Here is a 20,178-nt window from a genome sequence, read left to right as displayed (position 1 = left end):
GCCTTGATTTCCCTTTCAGGAACTATTGATTGCACTTCAGACCAGATTAATTTTTTTGGCCAAATGCGTTAAGGTGATTTAGTGGCCAATCTAGGACGAGCCTTTTCTATCGTAACATTTGTCATTTTTACCTGCTGTTCCGTCTGGCCCAGATCTTTCAGCCCAAGCCCACAGCACAATCAATCTGCCCCCTCCTGTTGCTCAGATTAGCATATTTTGCTTATTATGTGACTGCTCTCGGTGTCTCGCAGTTATGGTACATTACATGCATAAATGAGGGAAAAAGGTTAGTTTTATTATTTAGTATTGTAGATAAGAGAGAAATATTAATAAATACAATAATATACGATGTTACAATATTCATAGAAAAGAATATTCATAGAAAATATGCTGAACACGTACCTACAGTAGGTCAGACATCTGGTAAGTGCCTTGAATTCTCTTGGGAAATTATGTACGTTTTTGTTCTAACATTACGTGATGCATAAATACTTTTGGGGTCCTCCAAAAGTCTTTAAACAAAACTATGTTAAACTGATTCATCGGTATCTATATTTCACTACCTTTTTTTCCTTTAGTGAAAGAAAACGGACTCATTTGTACTCGTTCTGGTATCAGATCAGGCAGCGAAGAAAATAGTGTTTCTTAAGGCTTTAATGCAACCGATTTCCGTGAAACTTGCTTTGGGCCCCTGAACTGCACGTCGATACCTCTTCAACAGAGATGAAACGACAGATATTTCTGTGAGAAATAATCGCATTGCTATTTTTTCAAGTTTTTATGTGCGCAAATGTGTATAAACAAAGCAGTGCATTCGTTCCCTGACGTCAGGGTTAAGTGTTTAGTTAAACAAAATATATTACAGATGCGTTTCAAGAAACATTAATACACGTCAAAATTTTACACATGGCCTCCATGTACTTTTACGGCATTTAATCCTTCAAGCCCGCAGGTGGCAGTATTGTAATTTCTGTGTCTGTAACGACTTCAGAAACCTGCTTTTCACGTAGACGTCGACTCGTTGGCACAAAGTAAGAAGTGAAATGGATTTTCCAATGCTTTGTAATGAAAAAAAAAATGTAAGCTTATATAGAAGCATATATAACAAACAGTATTGTACTTTACGCACGTAACAGTTTGTCTTGAGATTGTTAATTGAAGTGTTTCATGAGAGTCTTTTTTTCAACTTCGTGCACGCTGCGACATGTAACAGAAATTACAAATTACAGATCATCGTAACAGGTGACCAGTTAAACTCGTGCATTAGACTGACTTTAAGCCTGCCTAAAAATGGATTTGCATACTGCACGACAAAACTAACAGTGTCTGCAAGTTCATGCTTAGTTTCACTACGTGTTTTTCGTATGTGCTTTGATTTTTTTGGGGGGGGTCGGTCCGGATCCACTTTGGGGAAATCCAGAGCGTGCGTTTCGGCAACCGTTCCAGTTTTCCAAACTGTCAAAGCCGAGAGGAAGCGGGTAAGATACAAACGCTAAATAAAACAAAACATGAGCTCTTTCCTTCCTGGGAAATAGAAATATACACCTTAAAAAAATATAGCAATGCTTGTGCACTTCAAATAACTTCCATGTATCAAAAAAAAAGCGTCGTAATATTTTGATGGTCTCTCTTGTAGTGCAGTTGCAGCGATTAGTATTTGAATAGCCTCCCTCTTTTTGTTTCTATCCTCAAAAGTTTAAAAATGCGGTAAGAAAACAAAATCAAACACAATCTGTTTTTATTGAAATTTCTTCGTGACACACCTTATCTCACAGGACTTTGACGGTGTACTGGGTATTGCTGTGAAATTAAATAATAAACTGTCAGTGCCCGTATCAAAACTATACCAAGTATTAACGTTACACCGTCTCTATAAAAACAAACGCGATATACAGACATGCTATATGGGTTACGCCCATACGTCTGTTTTCTTGTTATTGAATTGCCAAGATGGTGTTTAGGCCGTCATAATATCACATTGGTAATAATAAATGCCCACTTAATCATCACTTAATTCGAATAACTCAGTGTTCATATTTTTTTGCTGTGAAATTCTCTGTTGCGCCTCCAGTGAAATAGCATTCCAAAGTCTTATGACCTGTTTTGCAGAATGGAGAGCTATGAAGATTTTTTCCAGACTCAACTGTCTCTTGTGAAGGAGAGGGCTTTGTCCACAACCGACAAGAATGCAGACCCTGAGCTGAACAGCCGCTGCAGCTCGTCTTTCATACGATTTCATGGAGTTGCCGTCCTGCCTCCAGTGGTAATGTCTCGTGATGTGTAAATATATATGAAATGCTTTTTAGAAGATCAGAGTTCATCGCGCCTTGCACGACGCGTCAGTCGCATTTTCAACAGGAAAGGGTGATATTTGGTTAATTTGCAGAGTGTTGGTCGCGGGGATGAGTTTTGGTGCATCAGGGAAAGGTGCAGCACGCTCTCAACATGATCACTTGCTGACGGCAGCACCTGTCTTTCTCACCTGCGGTAGTTTACCAGGGAGCGCAGAGCAGAGATGTGGAAGTATAAAGAAGAAGCCGTGAACTTCATGAATCAGAAGAGGAAATTGCCCAAGGACCCGCGGATGTTCCGGGTTCAGGCCCTCCTTGACAGCGTCCAGGTGTGGCAGAACATATTCTCACAGGATTCATTTCACCACATTTATTGTGTAAGGTTTTCGCTTCCACTTTTCTGTTGCTTTGTGGGTCTCAGATGTCTTATTTCTCTCTTTTAGCTAAGGAGGGCACCGACACTGGACGAATTTGTGCGAGATGACTCTGAACCTTTGCTGAGAGAAAGCGGCAAATTGCAAGAAGCTGCTGTAAAGAGCATGAATGTTGAATCAGAGGCCGACAGAAATGACCATATTGATCCATTACTTTCCTTCAATCTGCCTGCCAAACCAGATCATAATGAAAACACGGACATCGGTTTTCCTAAACTAACATCCTCTGTTGATAGCTTTTGTGCTACAGATTCTCCAGATTTCCAAAACACTTACACAGTTCCTGTGACTGATGAAGGGTCTGTGATTGATTGTCACCAGAGTGACACAGTTCAGTCTTCGGAAACCAAAAGTACCGTAGCTAATGACACCCAAGTGCTTCAAAACCCTAAGACTCATAATAATGTCAGTCAGAGATCGGTGTCCTCGGGATACCTAACTTGTGATAATGCAGATCTTACATTTCATGCGAACAGTGGAGCAGAAAATGGTCATTTCGGTACTGATGGACATACAGTGACACAAGGTTTTTTCCTACACGAAAATGCTGGTTTGACGAGTAATGTCTCAGACATAGTGGGTGATACGGAAGCCGATTTTAGTTCAAAAGATATTTGTGAAGGAAGCAAAACTGCTGGCCAGGATGTGGTTTCTGAGGATTCAGACCTGAAAAATGTAGGATATGAGAAACCGTGTTATCCTGAGCGCCCTGTGGAACCTTACCGTATGAGCCTCCAGAACCTGTTGAAGAAGTCTCAGGAATACAGAAACAAGCAGCGACAATTGAAGAACTCCAAAGCTAGGGCTCTGGAAAACAGCAAGGTTGACAGCCTCTCTGACAAAGAGAATGATACATCCCCTCAGATGCTGAGAGGCGAGTCCGGGAAAACAAAAGAAAAAAAATCAAGTTGTGGAAGAGTTCGATTTTTGGTGTCGGAGGGAACGCTGAGAGGAGGCATGGTCTCGTCAATTTCCAGTGTAAATTCAGGCACTCGAATACTATTGGCTGATAAGAAACTGAACAGGCCTGGAATTCTGGAACGTAGTAAAATGGGTTTTGACCAGGAAAAAAAGGAGTATGCCAAGCAAAGATCAGGCATTGAAGCCGGTTCAGTTTCTTCTACTCCTTGCAAACCGATCGTAGTAGATAAGAGTTTTGCCAGTAATGAACCAGAAGTGTTATCGTACACCACAAAACAAAATAAAGCAGCTGATCTCCCATCCGATGTTTCTCGCGCTTTAACACCACAAGCTTCTTTTATAGATGTAAAAAAGCCTGACTGCATCCCATCACAAAGCACTGTGGAGAAAAAATTTAGAACAGTCCCATGTCCCCAGCTGTGTAAAAGCCCTGTTCACTCCAAAAAAGTTAGCTGTCCTTCTAGAAAACTATTAGTGAACACATCTTTGAGTGTTGGAAATGAAATAGAGGGGGAACAAATCAGCAATAAGCCAAACTGTTCATATGTGGATGATCAGATTCGGAACAGCAGGAATCAGACAGTACAGCTCACGCAGCTTGAGATGAACTTGTCCTCTCTTAAGGCCCTGATATTAGACTTGGAATCGACCATTACAGAGGTGCCTACCAAATTTACGTCTGAAGAAAGCATGGTGGAAAATACAGAGGCTTCTGTCAAGAATGTTGAAAATGTGGCTTTCCAGTTGAAGAAAATGCAGCCAGACCATAGGAAGGTTCTTGAGGACTGGAAACAAATGTCAGCAACATCCCTAGCACAGAAATTGGGGGTTCCAGACATGTCAAAAGGCCACCTCGTCTCCAATGTGGGGTCACAGAAGGGACGTGTTCTGGCTGACTTAAGTTCTCGAGCTGTGGCTGATTCAGTGAAACCTCGAGAAACTGAAAGCACGTGGTGTTGCCATTCAGTAAACCAGTCGTATGATGTTGAGACGCCTTCAGGACTTTGGCTTCAAGGGCGGGAGTCAGGGCAGGAGAAAGAAACTTGGGGAAAAGCCCTGACACCCGTGAGCGAGGGGAATGGGCAGGAATCCCGAGCCAAAAGAAGACTCCTCATGAACACACCAGATTTAAACATCCAAACTGGTCAAGCTGCAACGGAAACCAGAATGGGAGAAAAACTGATGTCAAGCACCCCTAACGGTAAGACCATAAAGGACATTTTCAGCTCTGTACAAGACTCTTTCAGATAGACTTAAACGGCATTTTTACCGAAGACATTTAAGCCTTAAGAGATTCTGTTGAGAATCACATTGGTCCTACATAGGGATCCTATATGGATCTTGTGGGACAGAGATTGAAGCCTGCTTGTATATATGGAGATCTGGTGAAGCTGTCCCAGAATGTTTTACAGCGATGCAACATTTGTTTCCTGTCTTTCAGTCAAACGATCTCTCATGGAAAAACAGCAGCTGCAGTTGAGGCAAGCACATGCAATGCAGGTTCGCACTCTGGTGGAGGAACAGCAGAAAGAACAGCAACACATGCTGCAGGTGACTACCCTAGCTGCTCAGACAGGCTGTGAATCTGCTGCTCTTCCACAGTGCTTTGAAGGATCAGAAGAGCTAAAAGGATTGTGCAGTTATACAATAACTGGAGAGAACCTTGTTAATGGAATTGTCTGATTTGGGTTTCTGTGCATGTGTTTCTAAAGTGAAATAGGATTCACTGTGTAACTGATGTTCACTCAGGGTAATGGTAGAGTATAAGACTAGATTAATATAGTAGATTCATTATATAGTTTAATAGTTAGCTACAGTGATATAAAGGGAAATATTGGGAGAAGAAGAGACTTTCCCTTTTCCATTGTTGAAAATGTCAGTTTGGCTTCAGATCTTTTAGGATTAATGCGAATTTAATAAGCCCCACACAATGACAAACATCCAATTTATTTGTTTTCACTGGTTTTGGTATTTGGCAGATCTCTGTAAAATCTCTTTGTAGAGCTCAGGCATTGTTATCACTTAATCCCCAGCATCACTGACTCTGCTCAAATGCTGAATTACTCTTTGCAAGGATTTAAAATCCATTTCCCTGCCTTTCACCACTCCAATTTTTATTTGTAACACTGTCCTCACGCATTTAATTATGGTGTTGAACATACGCGGCTAATAAGGCAATTAATATAAGCTCTTTTGTAATCACATTTTTAATTCTCACTGCTATGTGTATAGTAAATGAATAGAAGCCTCTTATTATTAAGAAGAAATGACATCAAGACATACTGTATGATTTATAGACATCATATGCTTTTAGAGCTAAGTGTGTGACTATCCCATTGTGCTTTATTGTTCTCAAATTTTACTCTTGCTTTAACCATTACATTAATTGTGCCTCATTAAACATCCCACTCATTTTTTTTTATTTACACAGAAAATTGCAACACAGTACCAGCTGTTGCAGCACATTTCAGCCATGTCTCCTAACTGCAGCAGATATTGGAGGGACATGACTTTTCCCAGCACCCCTCTGCTTGAACAGCCTGGTTCACCTCCAGTTGCTGTGCAGGTAGTCAGCTGTTTCAGTTTTGTTTATTATTTTGCTACTTTATTTTTTATTCCAAATTGCGATGTCCCAATTTAAATCTCACTTCTCTACACCCAGTAGCAGAAGAAGTACAGCATTGAACACACTTCTCCTTGTTCCATATAATTTTGGAAGGTCTTTAACAAGAAAAGACACTGAAAAGGGAGAAGGAGGACAGTACGATATCATTTGTACTGTGGGAGCTGAGTTGATACCCTGCTTCCTGTTGCTGTGAATGACTTCCTGTATTATTCATCTGTTTACAGGAACATGGTGCCCACTCTGTGGCTCAGCTTTCCATAATTACAGCCGTAATTAAAGGTTACCTCACCCGGAGACTGCTCCGTGCAGAGCGCGTGGCCCAGCTTGTCCGGACCATCAAGGTAGATCCTGATGGAATTTGTGAGTTTTGGGTGGCAAAAGTAATCCATGATGCCTGCTGCCAAGGCCTTCTCTGTCTTTTACACAAAAACAAATGTTGATCAAGATAGCAAATGCCTGTATCAACATGCATCTCTGTCTTGCCAGATTTATGTTCTTATTGGCACAGGCAGGAAGAAAGCAAAAACAGAGCAAACCCAGAATGTAGAATTTCAGATTGTGTTTGGAAAAGCTGTAGTCATGTCTGTAGACACCCCACCACAAACATTTCACTTGTCTTCTGAAATGGTTTGTGTTTGACTTAACTTGTGACGATGATGACAGCACTCCTTGTTTTATAGAATAAAATTTCTTCTGCTTTTCCAAATGGTGTCTGTAGTTTGAATGAGAATGATAACCATCTGTTAGCAACTGAAAGTGTATTGTTGAAAATAAAAATCCATACAGAACTTTGAAAACCCATAATCCTTCTCATTTGCCACCTGTTGAGATGAGCAGATACACAGAGAGCATCGTCGCTGTTGGTTAAGAGCTCAAAACAACTACATTCGAGAAAGGTTTAAGTCGACCCCTTTAGGGGGTCTTGCACTTGTTAAATATTTTACCATGTTTTTTAATGACTGTTTCTAAAATGTAAATGTCCTTATTTCTATATGTTTGTGTTGCCCTTTCTGGCTTCCCGATTGTGATCTTGATTTTCATTGTTCAAACCTCAGGACACTCGACAGTTCCTGCTCACTTTGCAGCCACACACCCCAGGAAGGGCGGAGTTCAGTTCCAAACAGGACCAGGCGCTGCGAGAACGAGTCCAGCTCCAGGTGTGTCATTCTGCTCCTGGCCGCATTGCTGAAAGCTGATGCCTGGTAATGCAGAGTGTTGTGATCAAATCTAAGTAACGGCATAAAACTAAAGTAAAACTGAACATTGTAGAAAACGGACTAAATGTCATCTGTTAGCTCGCTGTTTGTATAAGTATACTGGTGTGCAACAGTCTTAGTCTCGTTGTTTTGTGCTTCATGTTTCTCCTGCTTTGGGCAGATCTGTGATTCTTTGGTGGTCGTATGCTGAAATTGCAGCCAATATATTCTAAGACAGCGGTTAATCCTTTTCGTCGGTTTTACAGTACAAAATGTAGCTTTGTGGCTGTGTAGAGATCCATATTAATGATGGGGCACACTTGACAGTGATTCAGTTAGTTTTTCTTGAGAAATGGATGCGATGGATTAGCTCTAACACTTTTGCACTCTCGTAGAATTTACTTTGAGCTGTTGTCAAGGTGATCCAGTTTTTATACATGGAAGATCAGTGTGAACTCAAAGATTGCAGTGAAACGACACTGGCTGCTTCTCACCCAAAACGAGCTTTTTTTTAATAACAGAAGTGTTGTAATTGAAGAAGACAGTAGTGGAAGCTTTGAATTCATTGTGTGTTTATATCGAACATACATGTATTGTAACTCCTCACTGTGTCTGTGAAGTATAAGACCTTTGTACCTCAGTCTGTGTAAAACGGTTTAGGTCTTCACGTGAAACACAAAACTGACACTTGATTCCATGTGGTGTTTTTCCAGCTGCGCTCTGCGCATTATGAAGTCCACGACATCTTCTTTGGTTTGTCCACGGAAGAACGAATGCAGATCATCTCTTGGGATCGAGATTTAGTGAGAAACAGAGAAATCAAACAAAAAGTATGTTCTTGTGTAAAGTTGACCATTTTTGTCTATAGCAGGTTTCACACATCTTCATTGTTCTGTACATAGGGTAGGTTTATATATCATAACTTATACATATATTATTTTTCCTCTTACAATGGCCAGATACCATTTATTTAGAAATATAAACCTTAATATAATCACAAGTACATATTCTAATATATTTTAATTGCAGATAAAATGATCACAGAAGTTGTGAAGTAATCCATTTTGTTTCATGATCTGTACTCCCTCAGAATTGAAAATCTCTTATGTTATATTCAACAAGACGTTGTACTTAAAGACATCAGCCTAGGGATGTGTCCATCCCGATGTGCCTTTAGGCCAGCATTTTACAAGTGCTTTTATTTAAACTGCCTTTGAGCAGAGTCCTGTTGCCAGAGTCCACAAGGTGGAGCCATCCTCATTTTCAAGCCAGAGACTAGTTTTGATATTAGATCAGAATCACTTTATTTGCCAAGTATGTAACATGCACAAGGGATCTGATTGTGTGTCTACTTATTTTTACTGAAGCCTGGGCCATGGAAGAGACATGTAAATTGTAAACAAGAGATTTTGTTTTTTAGGAGAATGGGACAAAACACAGCAGAGGAAAAGGCTCACTTTCAGCTGCCACAAAGAAGTCACTGGAGAGGAAGAGGAGTTTACTGTGAGTACCATTTTGATGGGCCTCAACATTGCATAAGCTTCCACTGCAAAACACAAGGACACCTTTTTCACCAACCTTATTTAAGTAGATCTTTCTCTCCATTAGGTAGTATTCCCTCTTTATGTTATCAGTTATCACTTCGAGACTCGGCTTCACCACAATACCTCTGTGCAGATTCTGGTTTAGTTCTGTCTCTGCTGTGCTCTCTTATTGTATTATACTGTGGTTCAAGGTGTAAATGATCAGAGCTTGACTGATGTGAATATCCTCTCTCTTGCATGCTCACAGCTACTGAAGTGTACTAATTAGTTTTGTATTTTGGACACTGGGAGAGTATTAAATCTGCTGTCATGATATTGTTCTTCCCATTCCGTAACCATGGTGATTGATGTGCATCCTCCTGTTGATTTTCAGGTTATGGAAAAGAGTTGCAGAGAGACAGAGGGGGTCGGGGAATGTTTATCCTGGGAAACAGCTCCGTCAGCACAGCTCCAAAGAAAACAGCTCTGCTCTTTCCACAAAGCACAGATGACATATACAGACAGCTCATGCACACAGCCTTCTTCAGGATCAAGAAGAAATTCTTACTTAATGTTACAAGAAACACTGCCTGTGCTGGGTGTCCATACTGTACCACTGCCAACCTCTGCCACTGTCATCTCCAAAGAGCACAGCATCCCACACCTGTTTACAGAAAGTCAGAGTGCCACCACAACATTATATCCTGCACTTGAAATAACCCTTATGGATAACCTTGGCTAACTGGGGATTCAATGATCAGAGATTACTCATTGGTTGATCTGGACAGTAAATATAAACCTGAGATAATTGTTATAAAAAATCATCAATCCTAAGAAGCATAAAAACATAAGATACGGAAAAAAATAATTTTAAGCCCCAATTTACTGTAACTTGTTCCTTACAAAATTTGTAACATTTTTTAATATTTATTTTTAGACATCCTGTGTAAAAATAAAGTGTTTTCATTTTTCTGAAGTTGAGTTTCTTTTGTTCTCTGGATTCTCCGGATGCATCAGGGGACTTCAGACAAAGAAGCCTATCATGCACAGCACCTTTAACAGACATCAGATGTGCAGGGTGGAAACTGGCGATTATATTTAAATGTAATAGTAAAGCAGTAAAGGGTCTAGTACCTTTACAGTGTCTGAACCACATACTTAAGTTTTTTTGGAAATCCAGTTCCAACAAAAGTTGCAGTTCAGCAATTTATGATAAACCGATTGTATTTAGAGTCTTTTGGATATCGTCTAATTTTACCCTGTCTTTTCTATTACATTTTTTACAAAAGCCTGTCCATGGGATAGCAAATTTATGTAATGGAATAGGTAAAGGTTTATACCATGCTGAAAGAAAACACGTTTCGGCTGCGGAGCCTTCTTCAGGTGTGTCACATATGTCACATATCTTCAGGTGTGTCACATATGTCACATATCTTCAGGTGTGTCACATATTCAGGTGGATGCTGCACATTGGTGGTGGTGGAGGAGAGTCCCCATTACCTGTAAAGCGCTCTGAGTGGAGTGTCCAGAAAAGCGCTGTATAAGTGTAAGCAATTATTATTATTAATTATATCCAATAGCAAATTTATTACGCAGGTTAACCCCGGACTAAAATGATCCAGCGAACAGTTGCAGTCGCCACATTGACCAATAGAGGGCGCTGCTTCATTTCGAAGGCGCGTTTCTTAAGCGTCACATCTGTGTTTTTCCTCTTTCCTGCGTACTCGTTGTGTTAAATGTCGGCCGGTTGTTTAGATACGTCCCCACAACAGGAAGAATGGAGGGGACAGTCAGGGACTGTGGCCGTGTGTCTTCTCGAACGGAGAGGAAAGCGCAAGAGAGAGCTAAAATCTTGCAGCAGGAGAAGCAGAGAAAAACGTTCAAACTGGTAAGAGCAAGAATTCTCAGTTGGGAGGTACACGAGTCTCTTTTTGCATTGTAATTTGGGCACACAGTGACACACTTCTGCACAAACATGTATTTGCAAGTTAATCCCCATATATTGTTAGACCATGAACTGGTTATATTTTAAAATTCGCTTTTTGATGTCCGTATTATCTGTCATCATTCCAGAAGCAAATTGCTTTCCTTTGTATTGTCTGAAATCTCATCCATAGGTTCATTAATGTAATACAATTTGGATTTACGCATGTGACATGATTGCGTTATTTGGGTATCGCAGCAATGTATATAATCTTTCTGTCACATCGGTAAAATGCACCTTTTGTTTTAAAACCTATAAGAAATAGGATTCCCCAACTTTTTGCGAGTTTTAGACAGAATATTTTGGGCATCAGGTTTCTAAAACACTGTTTCCAGCAATATTCCTCTTAAATAATGACTTAAAAGTTCTGCTGTCTGCCTATGACGTGCATTTTAAGGGCTGGCACTCTCTCATAATACAGTATATATATATAATTCACGTTTTGGCGGACATTATGAGTTTCAGAAGGGGTCTTAAGGTTTCATCAAGTTTCTGAAAAGTCTTATGCCTAATGTGTGGAAGACCTGTTGTTTCACGCAGTGCCGCTGGGCAGGTTTTTTAAAGAGAATGGAAGACATTTTCAGTACCGTGTCAGCTGGAAAGTGTTCAGTATGGGCTGTGGGACGAGCCTGCCTGTTCGAGAGGGAGGCTGGCAGGCTGTTGCGTTCCATGCTTGTGCAGGTGTCCCGCATCCTGAAGAAGTCCGAGTCGGAGCGGACGGAGGAGGAGCTGGCTACCCTCCAGCAGTGCGAGAAGATGGTGCAGGAGCTCAGACTGCGTCAGATCAGACGGGACGCCCTGAAGAGGAAACAGGAGGAGGTGGGGTGGCCCCTGTCCAGCTCTGTTTCTTACGCCTGGCTGGAGAGGGTTTGCGTTTACCTTCAGCTCTCATATAACATCCGAATCCAAAGCGCTGCAGTTTAATAAACAGTCAAAATCAGACAGGAGTATTGATCTATTGTCTAACTGCTTCATCCAAGTTGTGGTCACGACAAGCAGCGGAGCCAAGCAGAACACACCCTGGGCAGGATGCCAGTCCACTGCAGGGCACACACAGACATAAACACTCACACTCACACCAGGGCTAATATTGCCAGAAGCCAATTAACCTTGCGGTATGTCTTCGGACTGTGGGAGGAAACCGCAGCACCAGAAGGGAACCCACGCGAACGAGGGGAGAACATACAAACTCCACACAAATCACTGCAGGTCAGGAACTGAACCCAGGGCCCTGCCCTGTGAGGCAGCAGTGCTAACCAGTGCACCACAGTGTCGGCCAGGAGTTATAATACTGGTAATTTAGCCCTAAAATGACCACAGATTCCAAATCTTATACAGGTATAATGAACATAACGGAGCCCATCTGGCACTAAGACTGTAACCAAAGCTGCCATCATACCCTTCGAACCTGGATGGTGTTGAATTCTCCTACAAAAGGGGGTCCCGGCCTTTAATGGGTGAAGCAGAGTTTTCTGCTGTCCTGGGAGCGGTGCTGTGGGTCCATTGAAGTGCTTAAATATAAAAAGTGTAGCATTTTAACCCCATCCATTTTGTTTAGGCGTGGGCATTATTTTGAAATTGTATTAAATAATGCCTGTGAACATCATTCCTGTCACTTTGGTCTAGGTGCTTGACAGGCCGGACGAGCTGCAGAGGAAAGTGAAGGAGCTGGCAGCTGCTGTTCGAGCAGCCACATACCTTGTGGTGTATACAGGCGCTGGCATCAGTACGGTACTGTACTGGAACCCGTCGGGCTTGTGACACTTGAGAAAAGCCTGAGCTGTGGCTCACACACCACGAGATTGCTCACTATTTCAGGAAGTCAAAATTGCATGAAGTCGCGAAACATTATTAGAAGGCTTATTCTTTTTAATTCAAATCTGGAAACGTTAGTTAGCATTTGAGGAATTATGCATCAACATTTGTAGAATGCCAAATGGCATGCTAATCTATATCCTAGCACTGAGATTGGTGTCATGATGGCGCAGTAGTTGAATGGGTAATCCTTTTTACACGGGTGGGGAGCTGCGTTGGCATGCGTAGGCTACAAAGGAACAAGTAATAGGTTTATTCCATGCTGAAAAGAGAAGAAAGAAAACACAACATTTTGGCCGTGGGGCCTTTTTCAGGTGTGAGCCTTCTTCCTTCTTACAGTCATTCTGATCATCATACGACGAATATTCTGTAGCAAATAATATTTAAAATGCCAGGCACGTGTATGGTAGCAGAAGGATAACATGACCATGCAAGATGTCCAGCGCTTGGAGGGATCTTTACAATCAAGTTACATCGAAGGCTGGGAATCCTTTTCCGGGTCCTGCAACGAACTTGCAGCAGCTTGATTGGCTTCTTCCTTGTCTGTGGCAGGCAGCTTCCATCCCGGACTACCGAGGTCCTAATGGGGTGTGGACGTTGCTCCAGAAGGGCAGGTCGGTGAGGTAAGGGCAGATCCACCTCTTTGTTTCAGATTAGATACCCTACACTGCAGAGGCGCATCTCCACAACCTCCTCTCGCTTGCAGCCTCCCAGTCCAGTTGGCTCATTTGGTGGCTTAGCAGCTGAGTGAATCTAAAATTTCATGTAGTTGTTTTGCAAAGGAGCCCAGAGTTTGGACCTGAATCACCTGGCTGGAAATATTATTCCACGTGCTCTACAGCTGTTTCTATAAAACAGCTGGCTGCCCTTCAGCGAAAATTAATTCCCTTGACGTTTCTTGTGCTTGATTCACTGTGGTGTCTGAAATACTTTGTCATGAAATAGTAAGTGGGTGGAACCGATCTATACCCTTCAGGATTTTATACACTTAAACCCACTCAGCCTCCATTCTTCAAAACTGAAGAGATTTAGTTCCTTCCACCTCCTCATATGTGGCAATCCCATGAGACTAGGAACCATTCTTGTTTCTCTTCTTTGAAATTCTTCTAAGGATTTTGTTTGTGTTATTGTGACTAGAAATTGAGCATAGTATCCTAAATGAGGTCTGGTTAGTGCAGCGTCCAGCTTAAGTATAACTTCCATTATTTAAATCCCTCACTTCTTGCTGTGTAACCAAGGATTCTCTTTGCCTTGATAAGAACATAAACAAATCTACATAAATGCCTTTGGTAGTTTCCCTCAGCTCAGAATCACCCATAAGATATGTATAACATACTGTATGTTCCTGTCTCTTGCGTGGACTACTTTGTACTTATCAATGTTACATTTAGTTTCGCAAGTGTCTGCCCAGTCCATGAATTTGCATTTTTGGAATTTTCTTGCCACTGTTTCTGTTTTTTTCCTTGGTTACTGTTTTCATATCATCTGCAAATTTAGCTAGTTTGTACTAAAATGCAAATCATTAATATAGATCAGGAGGAAATACAAGCCCAAAAGAGACGCCTGTGCTACACCACTGCTTACATTTGCCCTTTAGAGACTATTCTCTTGCCGATGATGAATGGTATACTGTTTGTTACTAGTTGTTGATACTTGTGCTTAGAACGCCTTGGATTCCTGTGGTTTTTAATTTAAGGGATTATCTTTGTTATGGAAATGTAACTGCTCAATGTTTGATGATTTAGTGCCATGAACTGTTCTTGTTCCTTGTTTGAAGAATTCTAGTAAGTTAGACAAGATCCATCTGTTATAAATCAACATAGTCCGTCTATTAATAGTTTTCTTAAAATTCATTGGTCTGTTGTTCTCCGCCTCAGTTTTAGTCCGTTTTCTTTAAATTTGAAATTCAAATGAGCAATTCAAATTTGCAATTATGACATTTGCAATTCGCCAAAAGGTATGTTCCCCTGCTAGGTGACAGTTGAAACATCCTAGACAGGGGGTCTTTAAATAACATCAGCCATCAGCAATTTATTAGTTTTAAGATCTGTAAGATCTCACGGTCTGTTAAGCTATAAGTGCCCAATATTCATGGATGTCCTTTTATACCATTGGGCATATTTTTGATGACATCTGTTGTAAGAACCTGTGAGAAATATTCATTTAGCGTGTTGTTATTTCTGTTTCACCTTCAGTTATTGATGCTGGTGAAAAAAATATATCATATTTTTGTCCCTGTTTGAGTCACAGAGAGACAGAAAAGAATGTTCTGGTACAGTTTTAATCTACACCTGTACCTCTGTATATTCCCCCTATGTTTTTTACTTTTGTGACAACAGAAAGGTTAAGCTTTTGTAGGCAAGTGTTATCTTATCAAAGAATACAGTGGAGCCCGTACAGCTAAAACAAAATGAGCCTGTTGAAGTCAAAAGTGTCAGAAACCTGTACTGTGCTCTTTTTGCATAGTTTTAAAAAAAAAAGTAATTTAAACCCAGAGTAACAATAATCCAGGTGTGTTTATTTGAAGAGGTTTTCAACAAATAATGCTGTTTGTGTTTTTTAGTGCTTCAGACCTCAGTGAAGCAGAGCCCACTTTGACGCACATGTGCATCGGAAAGCTGCATGAAGAGAAGCTGGTGAGAGGAAGCTGAACCAAATAGCCATTAAAAATAAAATGATGAAACAGGTTTTGATGTTTTTTTTTGAGAAATTGATAATAATGTAACAAAAATGTAACAGAAATCTGGCATTTTTATTGTTAAATTCTTTGGGAGTGCTTCTGCTTGTGGGCAGACTACAGACTGCAGACATTGATTTTTGCAAAACCTGAGTGCAGTTATACTTCTACTCTGAAATGTAGCTTGGCACAGGAGTGACTTAATTATTTTTTGGAATACATTTTATCGCTCACTGTCTGCCTATAAATGCTTAAAGCTGAAAAGGACTATTGCTGTGTGTTGAACATTTTAACATTTTACTAGACTGGTGCCAAGCAGTTCACTGCCAGTATGTTTTCTGGCAATGACTGTATAATTGTGGAGGTAGGGGTGGTGAGGATTGTTGAATGCGTGTTTGAAGAATGCACATGTCTGTGTGAAGGTGCAGCATGTGGTGTCTCAGAACTGCGATGGACTCCATTTACGAAGCGGACTGCCAAGACAAGCCCTCTCAGAGCTGCATGGGAACATGTACATCGAGGTGAGCAGCATCCTGTGTCCTTTTCCATTCGGCCCTGTTTTTTTCTTTGGCAGTAATGTTTAAGCTGTGTGACTGTGAGGTTTAAACCAGCCCAACAAGCCTTTAGCAGGCTTTAATTGCGCTTAGGGTTTGAACATAAAACCGTCTTCCACTTCATGTTGTTCTGTATCCACAAGGCCAGCGTTGCAACTGCAGTCACTAATCGAGCCAGACAGTTCCTGTCTGTAGATACTGAAAGCGGAGTGCCTTCTAATTTAGTGTTCGAAGTTTAATGTCTAAAGTGCTCTTAGACATTGAAAGAATACAAAAAGCAGCATACAGTATGTGGATTAAAAGCAGGAGTATTCAAGTAGACCTTAACACGCACTATACATTATAGCAACCCTGAACGTAAGAAGGGTTACAGATGACAGGAGGCCAGTCTCAGTCTGCCTGGCCCTTTGGGTCCAGCTGGCATCCAGATGCTTCCTGAATGAAGCCACTATGTCAGTGTGGCTGGGTGTCTTGATCTGTAATCCGCACAACCTTTGTGTAAAGAAGTACTTCCTGTTATGAGCTCTAACTATGCTTCCCTGTAGTTTCCACTTGTGTCCTCTAGTTTGCATTTGGCAATGTCCTTGAAGGTGCCGAGTTCCTGAATCTGGTCCCCTTGTAGTCTTCTCTGTTGAGCGTGGCGAAGGCTGTTCCTTTAGCCTACCAGAGTAGGACTTGTACTCTAAGCCCAGGGCTGTATGTGGTGAAGGCTGGTGGTTCTCTGTGGCAGGTGTGCACCGCCTGCTCCCCGCCCGAGGAGCGTGTGCGTCTGTTCGACGTGACGGAGCGGACAGGCCTGCACAGGCACGGGACGGGCCGCCGTTGCTCCCGCTGCGGCGCCGAGCTCCGGGACACCATCGTCCACTTCGGCGAGCGCGGCACGCTGGACCAGCCCCTCAACTGGAAGGGGGCAGCTGAGGCCGCAGCGAAAGCAGACGCCATCCTCTGCCTGGGCTCCAGTTTGAAGGTACGGCCTTCTGCCCTGTCTGTTGCCTGGTTAGACCCCGATCACAGGGGCTAAAGTTACACCCCTTAAAAATGCATGTTTCACATCCCGGTGGATGAAGGCAAAATATACAGCCTCTTGTCCACATTTTGCTGTTTATTTTTAAGTAAATGAGGTGTTACACGTGCCATTTCAAATGATCTCTTATTTTGTATTGGGGAATACTGAAGAAATTAAGTATTTAGTCATCAGCTGCACTCATGTCAGAAACAGATTATGATTTTCTCTGTAACAGGTTCTTAAGAAGTATGCCTGTCTGTGGTGTATGAACAGAACTCCTAACAAGAGACCCAAGCTCTACATTGTTAACTTACAGGTACTGCATTTACTTCATTACCAGCAGGTTTTTTTAATAAAAAGAATATGAGATAGATCTTGTTGTTATCTGTACATAATGTGTGAATTTAGAACTCCTGTATAGCTATATGCCTTCAGCAGGATATTTTTTCTCTGTTTTTTAAAGTTTATTCTGTGAAAGACTCAAAGACACCTTGTTCTGTGCATGTAGTGCTGAAGTAATGATGTGGTGAAACAGTCTCACTCCTTCCCCTACAGTATTAAGTGCATTACAACTTAAATTAATTAATTGGCTGCTTGTTATTGCCTTAATATCTTGTGCTGAAGAGTGTTAAGTGTAGGGCTTGCCAGGGATGAATTGAAACATCTATAGTTTTTGTATGAGGTACCTGTTTTTTTCTTTTTAAATATGAATGGAATTGAGTAATTGAAAAGCCTGTGGCAATCACATTAAAAAATTTCTTTCAGTGGACACCAAAAGATGACCTTGCGGCCCTCAAAATCCATGGGAAGTGTGATGATGTAATGAAACTTTTGATGGAAGAACTGGACATCCAGATCCCAGAATATGACAAGTAAGTTTTCTTCCTTGTCGAAAACCATGTGCACTGTCATTCAGACAGGTCAAGAGCAGATTGTGTGTCAACATATGCATTAAGAGCCTGCAACAAACTTCTGCCTTTTCCTGCCGAAGAACTTAAAAATAAGCCACCTTTTGTGCCTTTATTGGCATGTCCATGTGTCGCTGTTTTTCATGAGCAATTTAACTCACCAAGCTAAACTTGCTAAAGTTTAACCTCAGCCGAATTGACAATAGATGATGTTCAGTCTCAGACTTTTCAGTAGTGAATTTTCAAGCCAAGTAGCAGGTGATACCAAAGATACACAAATGCATTTAATATACTTTTTATTTGGTGGGTGTCAGTAACCTACTAATTGTACATTTATTTCAAAACATACAAATTAAATCAGAGTATATGTTTTACAGTGTGTTCCTTTCCGCATAATAGTGACTATCAATTTGACTGTGAGGTCAGTTGATAAAGTAGGCATTTATTGTAATTATATCTGGGTTTTCATTGTCCTTCTTTAAAGTCCCATTCCCTACCATGTGTCCAGTTATAATATTGGTAGCTATAAGCCTGCAAATCAAGTCTGTTTAAATTAGGGTATACGAATAGCGAATGCTTACCCAACCACTGTCCTCACTGAGCATTGCTGATTTCTAAGTACTGTCCTTGTGTATAATTCCTTTTATGTATGCCTTTGTCTATAACTCTCAGCGTAGTCATTGCACTGAGGTTTGTCATCAAAGAACCAACATCAGTAAACTGCTGAAAAATGACACAATGAAAAGCTGAGTGTTCAACTTAGCGTAAGATTGCATTAGCCAAACACCAAATTGCCTAACTTTCATGTGGCCGAAAGTGCTAAATGCACAAGATACGTTTAATTCTCCAGTTCAACAATCCTGACCTCTTCCAGAGCTTTAAATTAAGGCCATGTTGTCTTGTCTTTTTTTTTCTAACAATGAAAGATGAGTAAACTCAAGTTCAGATATCACCTTGTTTTTTGTGTTTTTCTTCCTGGTGGCAGGTCCAAGGATCCCATTTTCAGCCTTGCTACTCCGCTGAGGCCGGAGGAGGCGGACAGTCACCACCGAAAGCTGATAGCGCCACCTGCAGGACGGCCAGCAATCTTCCAGGGCTCTGCAGAGGAATGCGGCAGGGCTTCTGTGCAGGGAGGGTGGTTTGGCCGTGGCTGTTCCAAAGGAAGGAAGAAAAAGAAGCCATTGAGTTAAAAGTGACAGGAAAAAAAAACCCATGGAAGTATTTTGCAGTTGTGCATCTGAACTGTTGATCGACATGTTAAGATCTGTAACAGAAGAACTTCTGTTGTCACCCTCTTTACCATCTCAAGAATTCCCTGAAGGTGCAGACAAAATGTTGGAGTCTGTTTATTGCATTTTAAATTCGCACCTTATGTTCTGCTCAGGAATTTAGTCAGAGTGGCACCTTAGCTTAAGAGGTACAACCATTGCACTGACAAAACGTCTGTGGCCTGGAGCCCTGGAGTAAAACTATCTGTTAGAAAACGAAATAAGAGGAATTTACCAATCGTATTACTAAAGAGCAATACATTTAAAATTTATAATTTGAATGGGGTTTCAGCTTGGTGCTGTAGGATTTAACCATAACATTTGTTTCAGTTGGATGCCTTATGATATATATATATATGTATGTATTTTCTGGGCAGATTTAAAATGAGCCTGCCAGTGTTTACAGAAAAAAACCTCAGGAGAGAACTCAGGGGAGAAGCATTTAAAAACGGGGGGCCTTCGTGCTTGTCTGAGGTGCTTAAGCCATGTTGAGCTTCCTTGTATGGTTATACTTGAAGACTCTTGAGAAACCTTCTGCAGCCAACTTTTACTTATGTGCCACCAGTCCCAGGTATTTTTTTCTACACTTCTTTTTCTAGTATAATTCTGTTTATGGTGGTTTTGATTTTATTCCCTCAAACTCTAAATATTGTGACTGCAATAGTATTTCCGAACGGCTGAGACGAGCACGAGTCTTGTCGCCTTGCTTTCTGAACTGTTTACTTCCTCTGAAGAATTTTTCAAAAGTGTTTGGAATAAGACCTACAGTACTTGTGTTTTGGCTATTGAAACGCCTTTTGTTTTCCACCAGCGGATTTTCAGTATTGCTGCTGCATTCATTCTCCTACTGCTACCTGGACAGTAAAACTGGAGAAAATAAAATAACCTTTTGGAATATTGTAGATGTGCCTTTGGTCTTTGCGTCTTGAGAAACAACCCGTAGAATACTGACGTGAAATTACATTACGCGCACCA

At 41.2% G+C, this 20,178-nt stretch overlaps 2 protein-coding genes across 2 annotated transcripts; both read left to right on the top strand.

Moving 5' to 3' along the window:
- Positions 1–1,441: 1,441 nt before the first annotated feature.
- Positions 1,442–9,967, top strand: cp110 (centriolar coiled-coil protein 110). Its single transcript, XM_088927407.1, has 11 exons — positions 1,442–1,478; positions 2,110–2,263; positions 2,492–2,620; positions 2,735–4,847; positions 5,088–5,197; positions 6,078–6,212; positions 6,497–6,613; positions 7,328–7,429; positions 8,182–8,298; positions 8,889–8,971; positions 9,386–9,967. The coding sequence occupies exons 2-11, from the start codon at positions 2,111–2,113 to the stop codon at positions 9,501–9,503; spliced, it is 3,177 nt and encodes a 1,058-aa protein (XP_088783533.1). The 5' UTR covers positions 1,442–1,478; position 2,110; the 3' UTR covers positions 9,504–9,967.
- Positions 9,968–10,712: 745 nt separating this feature from the next.
- On the top strand, positions 10,713–20,103 carry sirt7 (sirtuin 7). Its single transcript, XM_088927567.1, has 10 exons — positions 10,713–10,879; positions 11,657–11,794; positions 12,602–12,706; positions 13,343–13,413; positions 15,354–15,426; positions 15,890–15,988; positions 16,752–16,988; positions 17,263–17,343; positions 17,793–17,899; positions 18,921–20,103. The coding sequence occupies exons 1-10, from the start codon at positions 10,769–10,771 to the stop codon at positions 19,123–19,125; spliced, it is 1,227 nt and encodes a 408-aa protein (XP_088783693.1). The 5' UTR covers positions 10,713–10,768; the 3' UTR covers positions 19,126–20,103.
- Positions 20,104–20,178: the final 75 nt, after the last annotated feature.

The sequence above is a fragment of the Atractosteus spatula genome, chromosome 11, assembly GCF_055471065.1.
Source record: "Atractosteus spatula isolate fAtrSpa1 chromosome 11, fAtrSpa1.hap1, whole genome shotgun sequence".
NCBI classification, from domain to species: domain Eukaryota; kingdom Metazoa; phylum Chordata; class Actinopteri; order Semionotiformes; family Lepisosteidae; genus Atractosteus; species Atractosteus spatula.
This window is presented reverse-complemented; position numbering and strand designations above follow the sequence as displayed.

What these genes read in the sequence shown, in the direction of transcription:
- sirt7 (XM_088927567.1), top strand. Translation starts at nt 10,769, where the DNA reads ATGGAGGGGACAGTCAGGGACTGTGGCCGTGTGTCTTCTCGAACGGAG. An exon ending in AGAGAAAAACGTTCAAACTG is followed by an intron (nt 10,880 to 11,656) that starts GTAAGAGCAAGA and finishes ATGCTTGTGCAG; the next exon opens with GTGTCCCGCATCCTGAAGAA. An exon ending in ATGGGAACATGTACATCGAG is followed by an intron (nt 15,989 to 16,751) that starts GTGAGCAGCATC and finishes TCTCTGTGGCAG; the next exon opens with GTGTGCACCGCCTGCTCCCC.
- cp110 (XM_088927407.1), top strand. Translation starts at nt 2,111, where the DNA reads ATGGAGAGCTATGAAGATTTTTTCCAGACTCAACTGTCTCTTGTGAAG. An exon ending in GATGTCAAGCACCCCTAACG is followed by an intron (nt 4,848 to 5,087) that starts GTAAGACCATAA and finishes CCTGTCTTTCAG; the next exon opens with TCAAACGATCTCTCATGGAA. An exon ending in AACAGCAACACATGCTGCAG is followed by an intron (nt 5,198 to 6,077) that starts GTGACTACCCTA and finishes TTATTTACACAG; the next exon opens with AAAATTGCAACACAGTACCA.